At 41.6% G+C, this 17,786-nt stretch overlaps 1 protein-coding gene across 1 annotated transcript in view; it reads left to right on the plus strand.

Moving 5' to 3' along the window:
• The window catches only part of C1H6orf118 (chromosome 1 C6orf118 homolog), a 51,092-nt gene that overhangs the window by 24,215 nt on the left and 9,091 nt on the right, over positions 1-17,786 (plus strand). Inside the window, exon 12 of the mRNA XM_074072190.1 lies at positions 5,925-6,210. Coding sequence (XP_073928291.1) covers positions 5,925-6,210 — 286 coding nt within the window. The remainder of the gene's footprint in view (positions 1-5,924; positions 6,211-17,786) is intronic.

Below are 17,786 nucleotides of genomic sequence, written 5' to 3' on the forward strand. Positions count from 1 at the left end.
CTGCTTTCTATTTTTATTACATCCTCACTTCTTCATCAGAGCCTCCTCACAGAGCAAGCCTGTGTCTTCAAGAGTGGATCTAAGTCCATGCTTCTTAGTTTTAACTGCACATTAAACTGCTCTGTGGGGGACTTTCTAAAAAGTTCAAATACCTGGACCCCAAAGCAGACCAGTCCAATCAAGAGAATGGTGGGGCCAAGGCAACAATTTTCTGAAAATAAGCTCTAGTTATTCTAATTGATAGGCTGCTTGTGTTGATCTCCCCTTTCCCTGTGTTTGGTAGGGAGCCAGGTTATGCCGGGCAGAGGTGTTCCCCAATGTCTCCTGTCCATCTAGGGATGGGAATGAGACCTATGTTGGCCAAATTAGATGGAAGGGAAGGATTTCATTGCTCAGTTGGCAACGAAACCTCAAGTTGGCAGTGTTCTTCTGAAGCCCACTCACCTCTAGACTTCTCAATATGCAGAGGATGTCCTCATGACTGAAGCCATTTTGAGCCCAATGTCTGTTTCTTGGACCCTAACCTGGCCAAAGAAGCTAGAAGCTGGGAATGAGACAATGCTTCTCTGTGTGTCCAGGAGGAAGTTTCCAGAAGAGATTAGTACTTCAGTTGGGAAACTGAGTAAAGCCGAGAGCTTTCCCCAGTGCTGGTGGGCACCATGCAGCCCACTGAGGGCCTCAGCAGAACAAAAAGCAGAGACAGGTCCTGCCGTTCCCTTCCCTCACACCTTTGGCAGGGGCATGGTCTAGCTGGCACAGATCTCACTCTTCTAGTCTCCAATGCTCTAAGAACATGAAATTTGTTTTTTAAAATACTTGGTTTGTACTTGTTACAGCAGTTTCTGGAAAATTGCCTCAGGAGGAATATGTCCACTTATGCTGGATGACTGAGGGAATGAAGGAGATGCCTAGCCTAAATCCAGGAACAAAGTTCTAACTCTCAATTACAGTCACACCCAAGGAATAAGGGTGCACAATTAGAGTGGGTATTGGATTCATTCTCCAGAGAAACAAAACCATTAGGAGCAATTTATTGCCTCTCTCTTTCTCTCTTTCTGGATAGATTTATTTCTGAGGTATTATCTCATGTAATTACAGAAGCTTAAAAGTCTCATGATCTACTGTCTGTTCCTGGAAACCAGAGAGGCTGGTACATGGTCTGAAGGCCTGAGGGCCAGGAGCTGATAATGAAGGTTCCCATCTGAGTCTGAAGGACTGAGAACCAGGAGCACCAAAGACAGGAAAAACAGGTTCATTCAGGTAGACAGCAAACTCCACCTTTTGTTCTACTCTGGCCCTCAGTGGGTTTCCTGGTGCCCACTGCATTGGGGAAGGCCTGCTGCTGTACTCAATCCACCAAATCTAGTGCTGAACTTTTCTGAAAACAGCTACCTAGACACATAGAGAAACAGTGCCTAACTAGCCATCTGGGCATCCTGTAGCCCAATTACAGTGATATATGAAATTAGCCATCACAGATACGCTCTGGGATTCAAATCTAAACCATGCGTGCCTAAAATTGGTATAAATGTAGGATATGACTCTTTAATACATTAATTCAGATACCTGATTTTTAGTTAAGAAAACCGTCTAATTGGATTTTGTATAGACTTCCTGTTTCTACAATTTTTTCTTAGAATTTCCAAAACTGCAAATACACTTATAACTAATCATGTAACTAAGATCTGTTTGAAGGTACTTGTGTCATTGTAGTTTGTATTGCAAATCCTCTTGTTCCATTGAAAGCAATTCAAGTTTTCCCTCTGTTATAGCCAGTGGTTTGCTATTTGCAGTGAACCACACTGCCCTGTAGTTCAATACCTGTTGAATTCAGAGCTTTTGGTGGACATGATAAAATTTTCTTTAGGTAATAGCATGAAACAGACCTCCACTGATTTTTCTAATCCAAGGACTTTGCACACATGAAATTGGTTTATGCATTTGTGAGATGGATGAATGTTGTCTCAGAAATGTTCTTAGTACTTCCTTCTTCACATTTGAAATCAGCGTATTTGGTATCATTTTGCTTTTTATGTGGAACGCAGGGAGTGGAGTGTGCCTTTCATTTCTTCCTAGTCTAACTTTTGCTTTTGAGCTCCCATGGCACGTGCAGAACTGTGATTTTCAACCGTCACTGGCACTCTATCCAGAAGATTACAGGGAAGAGCTCAGACACACAAAGTTCCTGATGGGAACTTCCTATATCCAGTGGGGTAAAGCTAACACATGTGACCATTTGTTTCTGCTGTGTGCTTGGCTAGGCTGCTGGCACTGGGAGGGGTCATGGTGGAATTTCACCCCTGTTCCAGAGCCTTCCCTCCTCAGTTTCCCAATTTCACAGTGGAGGGTGATGATGGTAATAGCTCATGCCAATGAGTGTGAAGATGAAGTCTGAGTAGACACTTATTTTGGAGAAATCAATAATCTTAGTGACCCTCCTTTCAGGCAGTCCCACATTCTCCCCAGGGTGGTGGATTACCAGGCACCAGCACCCACAAGATGTTCACTGCACCCTGGTTTTCCTAACAGATAAAGATTGCAGGCGTGCTGTGGACAATTGGGATGCTTTGAGAGACTGAGCAGGCAGGGACCTGCACTCCTATTCCTCTACATTCTGTGACCTCTCAAGAATGAGCAGGTGAACTGATGGTTCAGCCCTTGAGGAAAACAACACACAGATTCCTCAAGCAGTTAGAAACACAGATGAGCCGGGAACCCAGCTGCTACATGAAGCTCTAACAGAGCTGAAACCAGCGTGCCAAGGAGACGTCCGCATTCCCCTGTTAACTGCGGAGCTGGTCTCAATAGCCTCGACATGGGAACAATCTAAGTGGTCCTCGAAGAGCGAGTGTAAAAGAAAATGCAACGTGTATGCATAAAGGGACACTATTCAGCCTTAGAGAACGAGGAGATTCCCTCACTTGTGACTTGTGTGGCTGCAGGGGTGAACCTGGAGGATATTATTTCAAATGACATAATCCCGGCTCAGAGGGCAGATACTGTATGACCCCACTCACATGTGGAATCTGAAAAAGTCAACCTGTGATACAAAGTCAAGAATCTGGTTATGGGGGCCTGGGAAGGTTGGTGGGGAGGTGTTGGTGAAAGAGAACAAAGGTGCAGTCAGACAGAAGGAATGCATTGCAAGGTGTACTGCACAGCATGGTGACTGTAGTTAATAATGTGCGCTGTGCTTGAAAAACGTCTTCAATGTTCTCACCACCAAAATGAGAAGCCTGTGAGGTGGTGGACTTGTTAATTAGCTTGATTTGCTGATTTCATGATGTAAATATGCATCAAAACATCACACTGTACATGGTATATATATATATATATATATATATATATATATGTATGTATCAGTCAATTATACCTTAAAAAAGGTAGGAAAAGAGCTAGCAGATGCCTGTTGTGCAGTCACTGCTCCTTGTGACAAGAGTTACAGGGCTACCAGCTCCAGAGTGCTCCTTGGCTCAGTTGGTAGACATGAGCCAGGGGTGGGTCTGCTCCAGACACAACTATTAAAAGATATTTAAATTAAGGCAATAATGTCTGTCTCTTTTATCCATTTCTTAGCTTCCATTTTTTGAACAGATGCAATATGTGAGGGCTGAGGCCTAGTCTTGTACTGTCTCAGCTTCTGTTACTTCTCCTAAGACTTCTGTAAAAACCTGCACCCTTGCTTTGCCATCTCCTTTGTGCTCCATTTCTGGACTCAACACCCAGTTTTCCTTTTCCAATTATCCCCAAAAGGAGACACAGAATCTCATAAATCCTGGGGTTGAAACTTTTGTCACTGTTGGGAAAATATCCATAAATAAATTTATGTATACTTGAATAATGTAGATGGAAGTTGAACATAAAAATTAAAGCATAAATAAGTATAAAATGTGAGTGCAGTTAACAAAATTAGAAAACATCAAGGCAGTAAAACAGTCACATTTTAATAGATTTTAATTATGGAACATTTAATTTAACCTATTGATCATCTTTCTCCAGTAAATTACTTATTCTCTGTTATACTTTTCTGTGTTCATTCTGCCTGTGGCTGCTCCAACTCATTCTCCCTTTTTAAACTTCACTTTCTTCTCTCAGATCATTTATCCCTTTCCAACATACTATTATGCAGTTTGCTAACTTATTTTCTAATCTCTCTCTGCTAGAATGCAAGCTTCTTGAGTGCACAAGCATTTGTGCTTTGTTTGATGTTTCCCATGTCTTGGAGAGTACCTGACTATAGTAAATATTTGATGAATGAGCGCAGTAGATACCTAAGTGTGTGTGGTATTTATTTACAATACCTCTCACTTCAAGTTCTCCTGAAGCCTTGATCAAACCAAATTTAAAAACTACTCTGTGACTTATCTACATGGACTCCAGACTGTCAAAATGTAGACTTAAATGAGACTCTAAGAAAATGATAGTTAGTTTCTTTTTTCTCTAGTACAGCTTAATTATAAATTCCTCATGCAAGACGTCATACTTGAATAAAACATATTAAAACATGGGAGCTGTTTCTCCTAGTAAGTCCAAGTAAAATTTTTGGTGTTTACTAACATGGTATAGTATTTTATAATTTAAAGATCTCACTGTAAACTTCTTAAATTATTTCAGATTGGAAATGAAAATGAACATTCATGGTGTGTTTAGATATTATGAAGATACGAATAAGGAAGGAAAACGTATGAATTGAAAAACAAGGCAACTGAAAAATGACAGGAACAATTTCAATAAACGCCAAGCCCATTACTGATGCCTACTGTGAGAAAAGCACGAAATCAGTGCCTGTGAAGAATGTAACAAAACAGCCTTGCCCTTGGCTCATCAATGAAAGTTAGTTTTCATTGCTGTGACAAAAACCTGAGAAAATCAGTGTAACAGAAGGAAGATTAATTTGGTTCAGAGTTTCAGAAATTCATACCTTCAGATGTTTCAACCCTTGGTTGCTTAGCCTTGTGGCTTTGGGCCTGAGGTAAGGCAGAGCATCATGGTGGTGGGTGACACGTGGCCACCAAGCAGCCAGGAAGTGGCAAGGACAGAACGCCTGTGCTCATGGAGCTCCCTCCTCCTTCTTTCCCTCATATTTCACCTATGCCCCAAGCCTGTATGATGGTGCTATCCACGGTGGATCGTCTACCCTTAGTTAATCCTCTCTGGAAAGACCTCACAGATACACCGAGGGTTTGCTTTACTAATCTCTGAGGCAGCTTTCAATCCAATCAAGTTGACAATCAATGTTGACCACCACAGGTAGCTTGACTTTTTGTAAGTTCAAGTGGGATATACAACTTATATGTAAGAGTTAAGAGAGGAAAAGCAGAAAGTCTTTTCTCAATATTCAATGAGTTAAGAATTTCACAGACATTTGGGAACAGTAACAGAAATTTTAATAACTGAAATGAGGGTAATGCACCAGAACGCTCTGCTCCTATCATACACTACCTTGTGTCACTCCTGACGAGAAGCCTTCTGCATTTATTAATATTGCGCTGTGTGACATGTGGCTTGTTTTCTTTGGTAGCTGTCAAGGTTTTCTTTTTGGTTTTCATAGCGTGATGATGATATGTCACAGTTCACCTGTGGGTCCTGTAATTTTTGATTAAACACTGAACTTCAATTCTGGCAGACCAATACAAATTGAGGTAAGTGGCATTTATACTTGTTAATGGGTTAGTAGCTGAGCTAGATTTAGTGTTTCTGCTTATCTGGTCCCATTTGGTACTGGCTGAAGGCTGGAAGGGTTCTTCTCTGCTTATTAAAGAATTAAAAGGCAGGACGCAAAGACATAGAGAGATAGTGGTTTATTGAAAGCAAAAGTACAGACTTCTCCAAGTGAGAAGGGGGCCTGAACTGGTAGTCCGCTGAAGGGTCAGGAGTTTTCCATTTTATTCCCCTCGAGTCCCTCCCCTCCTCATTCCCACCAGGGGTGTGGGGTCTCCAGATTGCTCCCTCCAGCTCGCAGAGCATGCGGGGCTGTCTCCCATTGATGGACTTCACGTGCTGGCCATGAGCACCGAAGAGGTGGAAAGGTGTGGGAGAAGCAAAACCTGCATCCTCGGTCATCCTCTCGGTGTCTTCTGGGAAGAGGACGACTCCTCTGGGAGCCCCTCGTCGCCACCTTCAGGGTGGCTCTGGCGGTTCCCCTTTCACATTCACGGCACCAGCAGCTCCAAACTCCTCCAGTGTTGCCTCGTGTCCCTGTGCTGCCAGGTATGCTGGGTTGCTCAGTGTTTCTCCTCCCCACTCAACTTTGCCTCTCCCTGCACACCCCTGCCTGGGGACGTGGTGTTACTAGTTTCTCGGGGATGCGCTAACAAACTGTCACACATTGCTGGCTTAAACCGACAGCAGTTTATTCTCACAGTTCTGGAGATAAGGCACCTACAATTAAGGTCAGAGCAGGGCCATTTTCCTGCCACACACTTCAGGTGAGGATCCACCTCCTCTCTTCCAGGTTCTGGCAGCCGGAGCCATGCCCTGCATTCTGGTGACATCACTCCAGTCTCTGTCTCCATCTTTTTTTGTTTTATTTTACTTTTTTATTATTCATATGTGCATACAAGGCTTGGGTCGCTTCTCCCCCCTGCCCCCACCCCCTCCCTTACCACCCACTCCACCCCCTCCCTCTCCCCCCCACCCCCACGATACCCGGCAGAAACTATTTTGCCCTTATCTCTAATTTTGTTGTAGAGAGAGTATAAGCAATAATAGGAAGGAACAAGGGTTTTTGCTGGTTGAGATAAGGACAGCTATTCAGGGAGTTGACTTACATTAATTTCCTGTGCGTGTGTGTTACCTTCTAGGTTAATTCTTCTTGATCTCACCTTTTCTCTAGTTCCTGGTTCCCTTCTCCTATTGGCCTCAGTTGCTTTTAAGGTATCTGCTTTAGTTTCTCTGCGTTAAGGGCAACAAATGCTAGCTAGTTTTTTAGGTGTCTTACCTATCCTCACCCCTCCCTTGTGTGCTCTCGCTTTTATCATGTGCTCAAAGTCCAATCCCCTTGTTGTGTTTGCCCTTGATCTAATGTCCACATATGAGGGAGAACACACGATTTTTGGTCTTTTGGGCCAGACTAACCTCACTCAGAATGATGTTCTCCAATTCCATCCATTTACCAGCGAATGATAACATTTTGTTCTTCTTCATGGCTGCATAAAATTCCATTGTGTATAGATACCACATTTTCTTAATCCATTCGTCAGTGGTGGGGCATCTTGGCTGTTTCCATAACTTGGCTATTGTGAATAGTGCCGCAATAAACATGGGTGTGCAGGTGCCTTTGGAGTCACCTGTGTCACAGTCTTTTGGGTATATCCCCAAGAGTGGTATTGCTGGATCAAATGGTAGATCGATGTCTAGCTTTTTAAGTAGCCTCCAAATTTTGTTCCAGAGTGGTTGTACTAGTCTACATTCCCACCAACAGTGTAAGAGGGTTCCTTTTTCCCCGCATCCTCGCCAACACCTGTTGGTGGTGGTGTTGCTAATGATGGCTGTTCTAACAGGGGTGAGGTGGAATCTTAGCGTGGTTTTAATTTGCATTTCCTTTATTGCTAGAGATGGTGAGCATTTTTCATGTGTTGTTTGGCCATTTGAATTTCTTCTTTTGAGAAAGTTCTGTTTAGTTCACGTGCCCATTTCTTTATTGGTTCGCTAGTTTTGGGTGAATTTAGTTTTTTAAGTTCCCTATATATTCTGGTTATCAGTCCTTTGTCTGATGTGTAGCTGGAAAATATTTTCTCCCACTCTGTGGGTGTTCTCTTCAGTATAGAGACCATTTCTTTCGATGAGCAGAAGCTTTTTAGTTTTATGAGGTCCCATTTATCTATGCTATCTCTTAGTTGCTGTGCTGCTGGGGTTTCGTTGAGAAAGTTCTTACCTATACCTACTAATTCCAGAGTATTTCCTACTCTTTCCTATATCAACTTTAGAGTTTGGGGTCTGATATTAAGATCCTTGATTCATTTTGAGTTAATATTGGTATAGGGTGATATACATGGATCTAGTTTCAGTTTTTTGCAGACTGCTAACCAGTTTTCCCAGTAGTTTTTGTTGAAGAGGCTGCTTTTTCTCCATCATATATTTTTAGCACCTTTGTCAAAGACAAGTTGGTTATAGTTGTGTGGCTTCATATTCGGGTCCTCTATTCTGTTCCACTGGTCTTCATGTCTGTTTTTGTGCCAGTACCATGCTGTTTTTATCATTATTGCTTTGTAATATAGTTTGAAGTCAGGTATTGTGATACCTCCAGCATTTTCTTTTGACTGAGCATTGCCTTGGCTATTTGTGGCCTCTTGTGTTTCCATGTAAATTTCACGGTAGATTTTTCGATTTCTTTAATGAATGTCATTGGAATTTTGAAGGGAATTGCATTAAACATGTAGATTACTTTGGGGAGTATAGACATTTTTACTATGTTGATTCTACCAATCCATGAGCATGGGAGATCTCTCCACTTTCTATAGTCTTCCTCAATCTCTTTCTTCAGAAGTGTATAGTTTTCCTTGTAGAGGTCTTTCACATCTTTTGTTAGGTTTACACCTAGGTATTTGATTTTTTTTGAGGCTATTGTAAATGGAATTGTTTTCATATATTCTTTTTCAGTTTGTTCATTATTAGTGTATAGAAATGCTATTGATTTTTCTATGTTGATTTTTCCTGCTACCTTGCTATAGCTATTGATGATGTCTAGAAGCTTCTGAGTAGAGTTTTTTGGGTCTTTAAGGTATAGGATCATGTCGTCTGCAAATAGGGCTATTTTGACAGTTTCTTTACCTGTTTGTATTCCTTTTATTCCTTCTTCTTGCCTAATTGCTCTGGCTAGGAATTCCAGTACTCTGTTGAATAGGAGTGGAGATAGTGGGCATCCTTGTCTCATTCCTATTTTAGAAGGAATGGTTTCAGTTTTTCTCCATTAAGTATAATGCTGGCTGTAGGTTTGTCATATATAGCTTTTTTTGGGATCATTCCCAAAATATGCACTCATGGCTATAAACTTTCCTGTCAGGACTGCCTTTGCTGTGTCCCATAGGTCAGTTAGGTTGTGCTTTCATTTTCATTGACTTCCAGGAACTTTTTAATTTCCTCTTTTATTTCATCAGTGACCCATTGTCCATTAAGTAATGAGTTATTTAGTTTCCAGCTGTTTGCATTTTTTTTATCTTTACTTTTGTTGTTGAGTTCTAGTTTTACTGCATTGTGATCAGATAGTATGCACGGTATAATTTCTATTTTCTTTTATTTGCTGAGGCTTGCTTTGTGCCCTGGGATACGATCTATTTTGGAGAAGGTTCCATGGGCTTCTGAGAAGAATATACATTGTTTAGAAGTTGGATGAAATGTTCTGTAGACATCTACTAGGTCCATTTGATCTATTGCATATTTTAGATCTTGAATTTCTTTATTGATTTTTTGTTTGGATGACCTATCTATTGATGATATTGGGGTGTTAAAGTCTCCCACGACCACTGTGTTGGTTAATATATGCTTTTAGGTTTTTCAGGGTATGTTTGATGAAATTGGGTGTGTTGACATTGGGTGCATACAGGTTGATGATTATTATTTCCTTTTGGTCTATTTCCCCTTTTATTAGTATTGAATGTCTTTCTTTATCTCATTTGATCAATGTAGGTTTGAAGTCTATTTTGTCAGAGATAAGTATTGCTCCTCCTGCCTTTTTTCGGGGGCCATTGGCTTGGTAAATCTTCTTCCAGCCTTTCATCCTAAGCCTATGCTCATTTCTGTTGGTGAGATGGGTCTCCTGTAAGCAACAAATCATTGGATCTTCCCTTTTAATCCATTTCGTCAAGCGGTGCCTTTTGATGGGTGAATTAAGTCCATTTACATTAAGCGTTAGTACTGATAGGTATGTGGTGATCCCTGTCATTTAGTTGTCTTAGTTGTTTGAAGGTTTGATTGTGTGTACCTAAGTTGAGGTTACTCTCTACTTTCTTGCTTTTTCTTTTCCTGTAGTTTAGTGCTGCCTGTCCTTTCATGGTTAAGTTGGGTTTCACTTTCTGTGTGCAGAATCCCTTGAAGAATCCTTTGTAGTGGTGGCTTTGTGGTCACATATTGTTTTAGTTTCTGCTTATCATGGAAGACATTTATTGCTCCATCTATTTTGAATGATAGTTTTGCTGGGTAGAGTATCCTGGGGTGGAAGTGATTTTCATTCAGTGCCCGGAAGATCTCACCCCACGTTCTTCTTGCTTTTAGTGTTTCTGTTGAGAAGTCTGCTGTGATTTTGATGGGTTTACCTTTGTATGTTGTTTGTTTTTTTCTCTCTTACAGCCTTCAATATTCTTTCCCTAGTTTCTGTACTTGTTGTTATAATGATTTTTTTTTCGTTTTTTTAAGCAGCACTGAGGTTTGAACTCAGGGCCTTGTGCTTGCCAGGCAGGTACTCTACCACTTGAGCCACACTCCCAGCCTACTCCCAGACTACCATGGGGTAGGTCTATTTTGATCTGGTCTGTTTGGTGTCCTGGAGGCCTCTTGCATCTGTATGGGAATATCTTTCTCTAGATTTGGGAAATTTTCCATTATTATTTTGTTGAATATATTACGCATTCCCTTCGCTTGCACCTCTTCTCCTTCTTCGATGCCCATGATTCTCAAGTTTGGTCTTTTGATGGAGTTGGTGAGTTCTTGCATTTTCTTTTCACAGGTCTTGAGTTGTTTAATTAATAGTTCTTCAGTTTTTCCTTTAATTACCATTTCATCTTCAAGTTCTGAGATTCTGTCTTTTGTTTGTTCTGTTCTGGTGGATTGGCCTTCCGTTTTGTTTTGCAATTCTGTCTCGTTCTTTTTTCTGAGGTTTTCCATATCCTGGGTCGTTTCCTCTTTAATGGTATCTATTTTTGTCCTGAGTTCATTTATCTGTTTATTAATCATGTTCTCTGTTTCACTTTGGTGTTTATACAGTGATTCTATGGTTTCCTTTGTTTCTTCTTTTGCTTTTCAAATTCTCTGTTTTTGTTGTCTTGGAATTTCTTGAGTGTCTCCTGTACATTTTGGTTGACCATATCCAGTATCATCTCTATAAAATCCTCATTGAGTACTTGTAGTATTTCATCTTTTAAATTATTCTTATGCGCTTCATTGGGTTCTTTGGCATAGTTTATCTTCATTTTGTTGGAATCTGGATCTGAGTATCTGTTTTCTTCATTTTCCTCTTGTTCCTGTACTAATTTTTTGCTGTGGGGAAGCTGATTTCCCTGTTTTTTCTGTCTTCCCGTCATTGTTCTTGGTTTTGTTACTGTCCCTGTACTGTGTGTGATTAAGTATTTTCTAGCTTGTAATAATAACAATAGTAATATTTAGAATGGAAGGGTGAGAGGAGATGGAAAGCAAAGAAGTTAAAGGATAAGGGAAAAACAAATAAACAAGTAGAAAAAAACAAAGAAACAAACAGAAAAGTTTCAAAGATATAAACAGGGAGAGACAGTGTACTAATTAACCATAAGCTTAAAAGGCATTAGAGAGACAGAGAGAACATTGAAAATAAAAAATAAAAATAAAAAATAAGTAAATGAAATAAATATATATAAAAAAATAAAAATAAATTAAAAAAATAAAGAAAAAATAAAAAAATCTCCAAGTTCAAATGTAATTTTGGTGTTCATCCCTCAGCCTCCAATCCTGGAGATGGTACCTCAAATGTTGTTCTGTAGTTGTCTCATCAAAGGGGAAAAAATAAAATAAAACAGAACTGCAGAAAACAAAACAAAACAAAACAAAAAACCCCACAAAGTGTCCCAAGTTCAAATGCAATACAGTTTCAGTAAGTTTTTCAGCATGCAGGTGTAGTTCGGTTGTTTTCTCATCAAAGGTAGGGAGAGAGAAAAAAAAGAGTCTGGAGACAGATCTGTGAATGGAATCTGCAGCTGTGGTTTGCCTGCCTGCTGCTGTCAGCCTGCTGTTGCTGGTGGTGTTATTTATGCAGATCTCAGGGGTGAGCTTAGCACTCACCTGGTCCCACAGGCTTTGTTTGCTCAGATTTCTCTTGTGTGGGAGCCTCTGCTACAGGCTTTCCCCTTTCCAAGCACTGGGAAAGGCGACACTGCCCCGCGTTGTCAGGCCTGCGTGTTTATTTACAGCTCACGTGGGAGGTGGGTCTTCCCCCCTCTCCTGTGCAGTTTTCCTCCCTCCGCTGCTTTTACAAGCTTTCCTGCTCCTGGTTGCTCGGCTTATGCCACTGCTCCCACCCTCTCTGGCCAGGCTCGGCTCTGGGAAGGATTCCCCTCCCCCCCTCTTTGGCGCTCAGTGAGCCCCACCCTCTTTACAAGTGTCCTTATTGTTCTTATTGTTTATTACTCAGTTTCTCTTTTTTTCCCTTGGTGGGGGTCGGTCTGTCCAGGGGGCTATGCTGATCTGGCCCAAGGTTATCTGTGGGAGTACCGTGTACCGCTTAGCTCACCTGTGGTCTGCATCTTCCCAAGCTGTCTGGGCGCCGGCATCTGGTGCCCCGTGGGCCCTCCTGTTTTCTCTGTTTAATGTGAAATGGAGATGCTATGTGCAGGCTGGAAGTGTGGAGGCTTCAAAGTTTTGCCTCTTCTTGGTGGTTTTGTCTGTAAGGTGTAAATCCAGCGTCTCTCCAAGATTTCACTTTAAGAGGCACACGTTCTGCTTCCTCCCTCTAGCTGCCATCTTGGAATCCCCTCCTCTCTCCATCTTCCCACAGCACCATCTATGGCTCCGTGTCTGTGCCCTCACGGGATGTAGTCACTTTGTATGACTGTGTCCAAATTTTCTTCATCGTATAAGGACACTGGACTTTGGATTAGAGCCCACCATGATGTAATAACTGCACTAAAACTTGACCGTGTCTCCAAAAATCCTACAGTCAAATGTGGTCACAACCACAGGTACTGGGATTAGAACACAAACACAGTTGTGTATTGCCTGATAATGTATATATATTCTGAGAAAGCTGTTGTTGGGCAATTTCACTATGTGACCAGGGCAGTGACTCACACAAACCTAGGCAGTCCAGGTCAATCACTAGACGTGGTCTCATGATGCAATCAAGTGACCTGGTGAATAGGAGGTGTGTGATGCTGATGCCGGCACAATGCAGCACACACTTCTGAATGATAAGCCAAAGGAATGCACACTAAAATAATGATAAAAAGCATGGTACAGTAACTTCATAAGCCACAACTATCATTTGTCATTATCAGTACTATGCACAGCTGATAACTGTGTGCTAGGCTTTTATATGACCGGCCGTGCCACAGGGGTGTCTACACCAACACCACCACAAATCCAGGAGAAATGCATTAGGACGCAGCTATCATTAGGAGACAAAAATTTCTCAGTCTCAGTCCCATTATGATCTTATGGGACCACCATGGTTATATGGTCCACTATGGACCAGAGTATCAGAGAGCAGTGCATGGCTGCCTGTCTCTAGGAGGACGTCATGGGGCCTCCCCATGTCCTTGTCCCTCTGCAGGTGGACTCTATCACTTGATTCTCAGTACTTGACATCCAGGGACTGGCATCTGGGAAGGGACATCCTTGAGTTGTCTCAGCTCAGCCTTGGTCCTAGTGTGCTCTCTGTATCTGACACTTCGGGCATCTTTGTCAGAGACTGTGGAAGGTTTTGTACAGGTTTTTTTTTCCTGCTCCACGAGTAGAGGGCCTCCGCTCTATTGGTTTAGGTCCTGGTCTGAGGGTTTCTCCTGCACTTTCCCAGGATAGAGGGATTTCTTTCTTTACACTTCCCTGGCTGCAATGCTCATGGCTTGTATATTATGACTGAGCTGGTTCCACTACTCACAGCTTAAGTTTTATTTTCAGAGGAAAGAAGAGAACAGGAGCCACCCTATGTCTTTCTGCAGGCATGAACCATCCCCTCACTGGGCTGCACCACGTCAGGCTTCCTCTATCCTCTACCCTGCTACACACCCTTCCTGCAAGCTCCTCATGGAGCCATAAAATGAGCCAGCAGGCAATGCCTCCTCTGGTGTCAGTGGCTTCTGACAGTCTGTGGCTTCCAGAGGTTCTATTTCCTCACACTGGCCCCTACAGGCCTTTGGAACAGTTATGATGTTTTGTTAAATTCTTTAGGTCTGCTGGTATAGTTCCTGGCATCATTTCTCCTGTGCTCAACTATAGGTGAGCCAGGGCTCTACCTCCCCTGTCCTCGCCTTGGATTTCAGACTATTTGCTTGTTCTGTGAGCTAAGCTCTCTAGTGGATTAAGAAAACAGTTATATGTACTTTTTGCTTGTAGCTATAGTAGGAGAACTCTTTCTACAACCTGGGTAGCAATGGAATGCCTTCCTTCATCCCTGTTCCAATTGTAAATCTGTGCTGGTGGCTTCTGACATACTTTGTCAATAGAATAATTAATTCTCAGAAAACATTCTACACCATTGGGAAATCTTGACGTATTATCTGGCTTTGCTTTGGAATTCTGCTTACAGATTTCCAGTCTGTTGGGAATTAACTGTATTTGTATGGAATATCCTTGACAAATGTCCTCCTGATCCATTCACAGCCCTAGGAACTGAGGAAGACATCACCCATGCCTGAGGGAGAGCAAGGCTGTCCCCTGGACTCCTGTCCAGGCTGCTCTGCTCCTGCAGGGGGCAACTGGTGGGAGTGAGTGTGTGGTTGCCACCTCAGTGATGCTTGGGCCTTTCTGTTCTCTGGTATCTGCCATGTGTCATCCCATACCCCTGGCACCCCATTCTATGTTTGATGTTTTCGTTCTCCTGTGTAGTCATTGGAAATAGTTCAAAGTATTTTCCATTTTGCATTCCACTTTCACTTATCATTTTCACTGCAGACTTTCTATGGAGACACTTTACTTGAAGACAAAGAAATCTTTACAGTGAGAGGGTGAAATATGCATCTCAGATCTCAGTTTCCATTCAATACTGAGCATGATATATTTGTGCTGCCTACTGGAGTGACACAATGGATAGAATGGATAATAGAAGTAACTTCACATGTGAAATAGAATAAAGGATGTGAAAATTAAATACCGATAGATGTGATTGAAATGTTTGTAAAGGACATGAGATATTTGAAGCAGGTGCTTACTTTAGAAAAGAAATGATGCTCTTTTTATTAAATTGGCTTAAGACTTGTATGTAGATGAAATATAGCTTGCAGACCTGTGAATAAATATCTCTATTGCTATTAATTTTGTCAGGATAGGAATTTAAAGAATTCAGCTGAAGTGCTAAATTTCACTCAGCAACTCATTTTTAATATTTATGGATTTTTTTACACCATTTATTTTGTAATAATAATAGTGATAACAAAATACTTGTATTCGAAGCTTAAGGATTTCCTGTTCCAGGAAAACTTGTCTATTTCCATGGGAGTGTTCAAACATTTACTAAGTAAGCCCTTGCTGCTTGCTGTACACTGCGATGATAAGGCTTGGACCATGTCACTCTGTTGTTCCCATTCTAATTGAATGATACAGGTCCAAACTGAGTTTTCCAGACACTTTTCATTCCCTTCAATGCACTAAAGGGAGTCCTCATGTTGCTCTGAATGTTAACTTTTTAACATTGGTTTCTTTGTGTTTTTATGATATTTAACCTGTTTAGATGGAAACTCTTGTGTTCATTAGGGTTTCTTCTCTATCCACTTTGCTTTCTTATTCATTTTGATGGATTGGGGATTATGAGAACATGCAAGCAAAAAATCACTTCTAAGTTGCTCCTGAGCCAAAAATGTCAGGCATCTAAACTTCCAGGTAATGTTACACTGTATCTGATTTAAACACCATTGCAGACCACTTTTTAAGTTCCCCTCTATTTCCTATTGGTCTATGGAATACTGAAAAATAAGTGATTTCAAAGATAGATCACTGAATAGAGTACATTGTGCATCTCACGTGTTTCTTCCTGTGCTGTGAACACTTACAACTTCATATGTTTCTGATGCTTTCACATCCCCACACAGGGAGTGACACTGTACCCTGGCAGCCAGGATATCAGTGCAATGCATCTGAGTGCTCCCTGCCCCAGCTTCTCCTTCCTGCCGTGCCTGACAGTGACCTAGTGATGTCCAAGCACCCCAGCAAAATCTCTCCATGTCTTTTCTTGTGTCCTTTGTGCTACTCTCTGATAAATGTACTTGCCCATGGGACTTTATTACTTCCTGGCCACTCATTTGCTTGGTGAGTCCTTCCTGGGAGCTTCTCAGGTGTGACTCCCTAAGTGGTGGGCCGGGCCTCCATCAAGATGGCCTGTGAGTGCAAATTCTTTAATTTCATACGCTTCTCCACACATGACTTCCACTAGTTTGAAATGGTCATCAAAGACTTCACCAACTTGTGCATCTATTCTCTCATTTATAACATATTTCCCCTCAAAAATGGAAGCCATTGGAAGATCTCGGCGTATTTCCTGTGAAGCACTTGGTCAAGATATGTTTCGTGGGCACCTTTGTAGTTGTCATCAGTAGGCAACCTGAGTGTGTTCAACTTTAGGGGAACTAGGTTAGACTAAAGCTGGATATTTGCACAAGTACTGTGCTGGAGAACTTGTAGGTGGAGTCTTCACTTTTCCTGGTGAATTTATAGGTTCAGAAGACCCTCAAACATGGGCCAGTGGCTTTCTCTTGGGGCCAACTTGCTGGAGGGCCAAGCTGTAGTGAAGGCAGGGATCCATCTCAGCATGAGCTCAGGCACAAACACAGAATGGTAGGCTTACCAGGGAGGCCAGAGTTAAACATCATGGTGAACTTCGTAGCTGCTCTTGTTGTCTAGTAACAGTCACGAGATGGAGGGGAATTGATACACATTGCAGGTTCATAAGCTCTGTACTAGACGTGATAGTATGTTTCTTTGGCTTGTGAATAGTGTGGTTTTACCTCATTTGCTGGCAAGAAATGCGCTGTGAACACTGTTTCTCAGTGTGATCTACCAGACACCAGATCAAGATCTTCCTGGATTTTGGAAAATTCAAGTCCCTTGCTCCCACTCCATAGCCACTAAGTTAGAGTTTTCTTTTCATTTGTCTGTGCTATCTGCTTCCATCATGAGAATGTCTACTTCATCTTTTGAGGCTTCCATCTCCAAGTTCTTAAATCAGAGGGTTAGATTGGAACCTACCAGTCAAGGAATGCTGACAGACACTAGGAGTGGGGGACAGTTTTCTCCTAATGCCTCGATGGGGCTCAGTCTTGCCAATACCTTAATTTCAGACTCTGGTTTCCAGAACCATGTGAGAATGAATTTTTGTTCTTTTGATAATCCAGATTGTAGTAATTTGTCACATGTCACTTCTAAAGGTGAAAATATTGCATCTGAGGTTGGGATGACAGCATAGTAGGCAAAGGAAGTTAGTAACCTTGGTGGCATAGCAGTAGAAGCTGTTCAAATAGAAGCACAGAGGAAAAAAGGCTGAAGAAAGCTAGCAGAACCTTAATGTGGATTGGTTCAAACAGGTTGATAGACATCAAATTAGAGGACGAGGAAAACCAGGGAAAAAGATGCCTGAAGAAATAATGGTAAAAATTTGTTCAGATTTGACGAAAACTGTAAATCCACAGATTTAAAATCTAAAAACATGCTTAACATGATTGGTGAAGAGAAAATATTATAAGCAGTAGAAGGAAGACAGATTATTTTCAGAGGACCAAATATAAGAATTATTACAGACTTGTCAACCGATGACTTGCAGGCCAGAGACAGTGAAGCATCTTTAAATGATGACAATGCCAGGTGGAAACTCTGGTAATCTGATATTCTATACAAAGTAGAAATGTTTTCAAATAAATACTTTTTCAGAAAAGCAAACAACTTTATGTACTCATTAT

This window comes from Castor canadensis, chromosome 1 (genome assembly GCF_047511655.1).
Source record: "Castor canadensis chromosome 1, mCasCan1.hap1v2, whole genome shotgun sequence".
Lineage (NCBI taxonomy): Eukaryota > Metazoa > Chordata > Mammalia > Rodentia > Castoridae > Castor > Castor canadensis.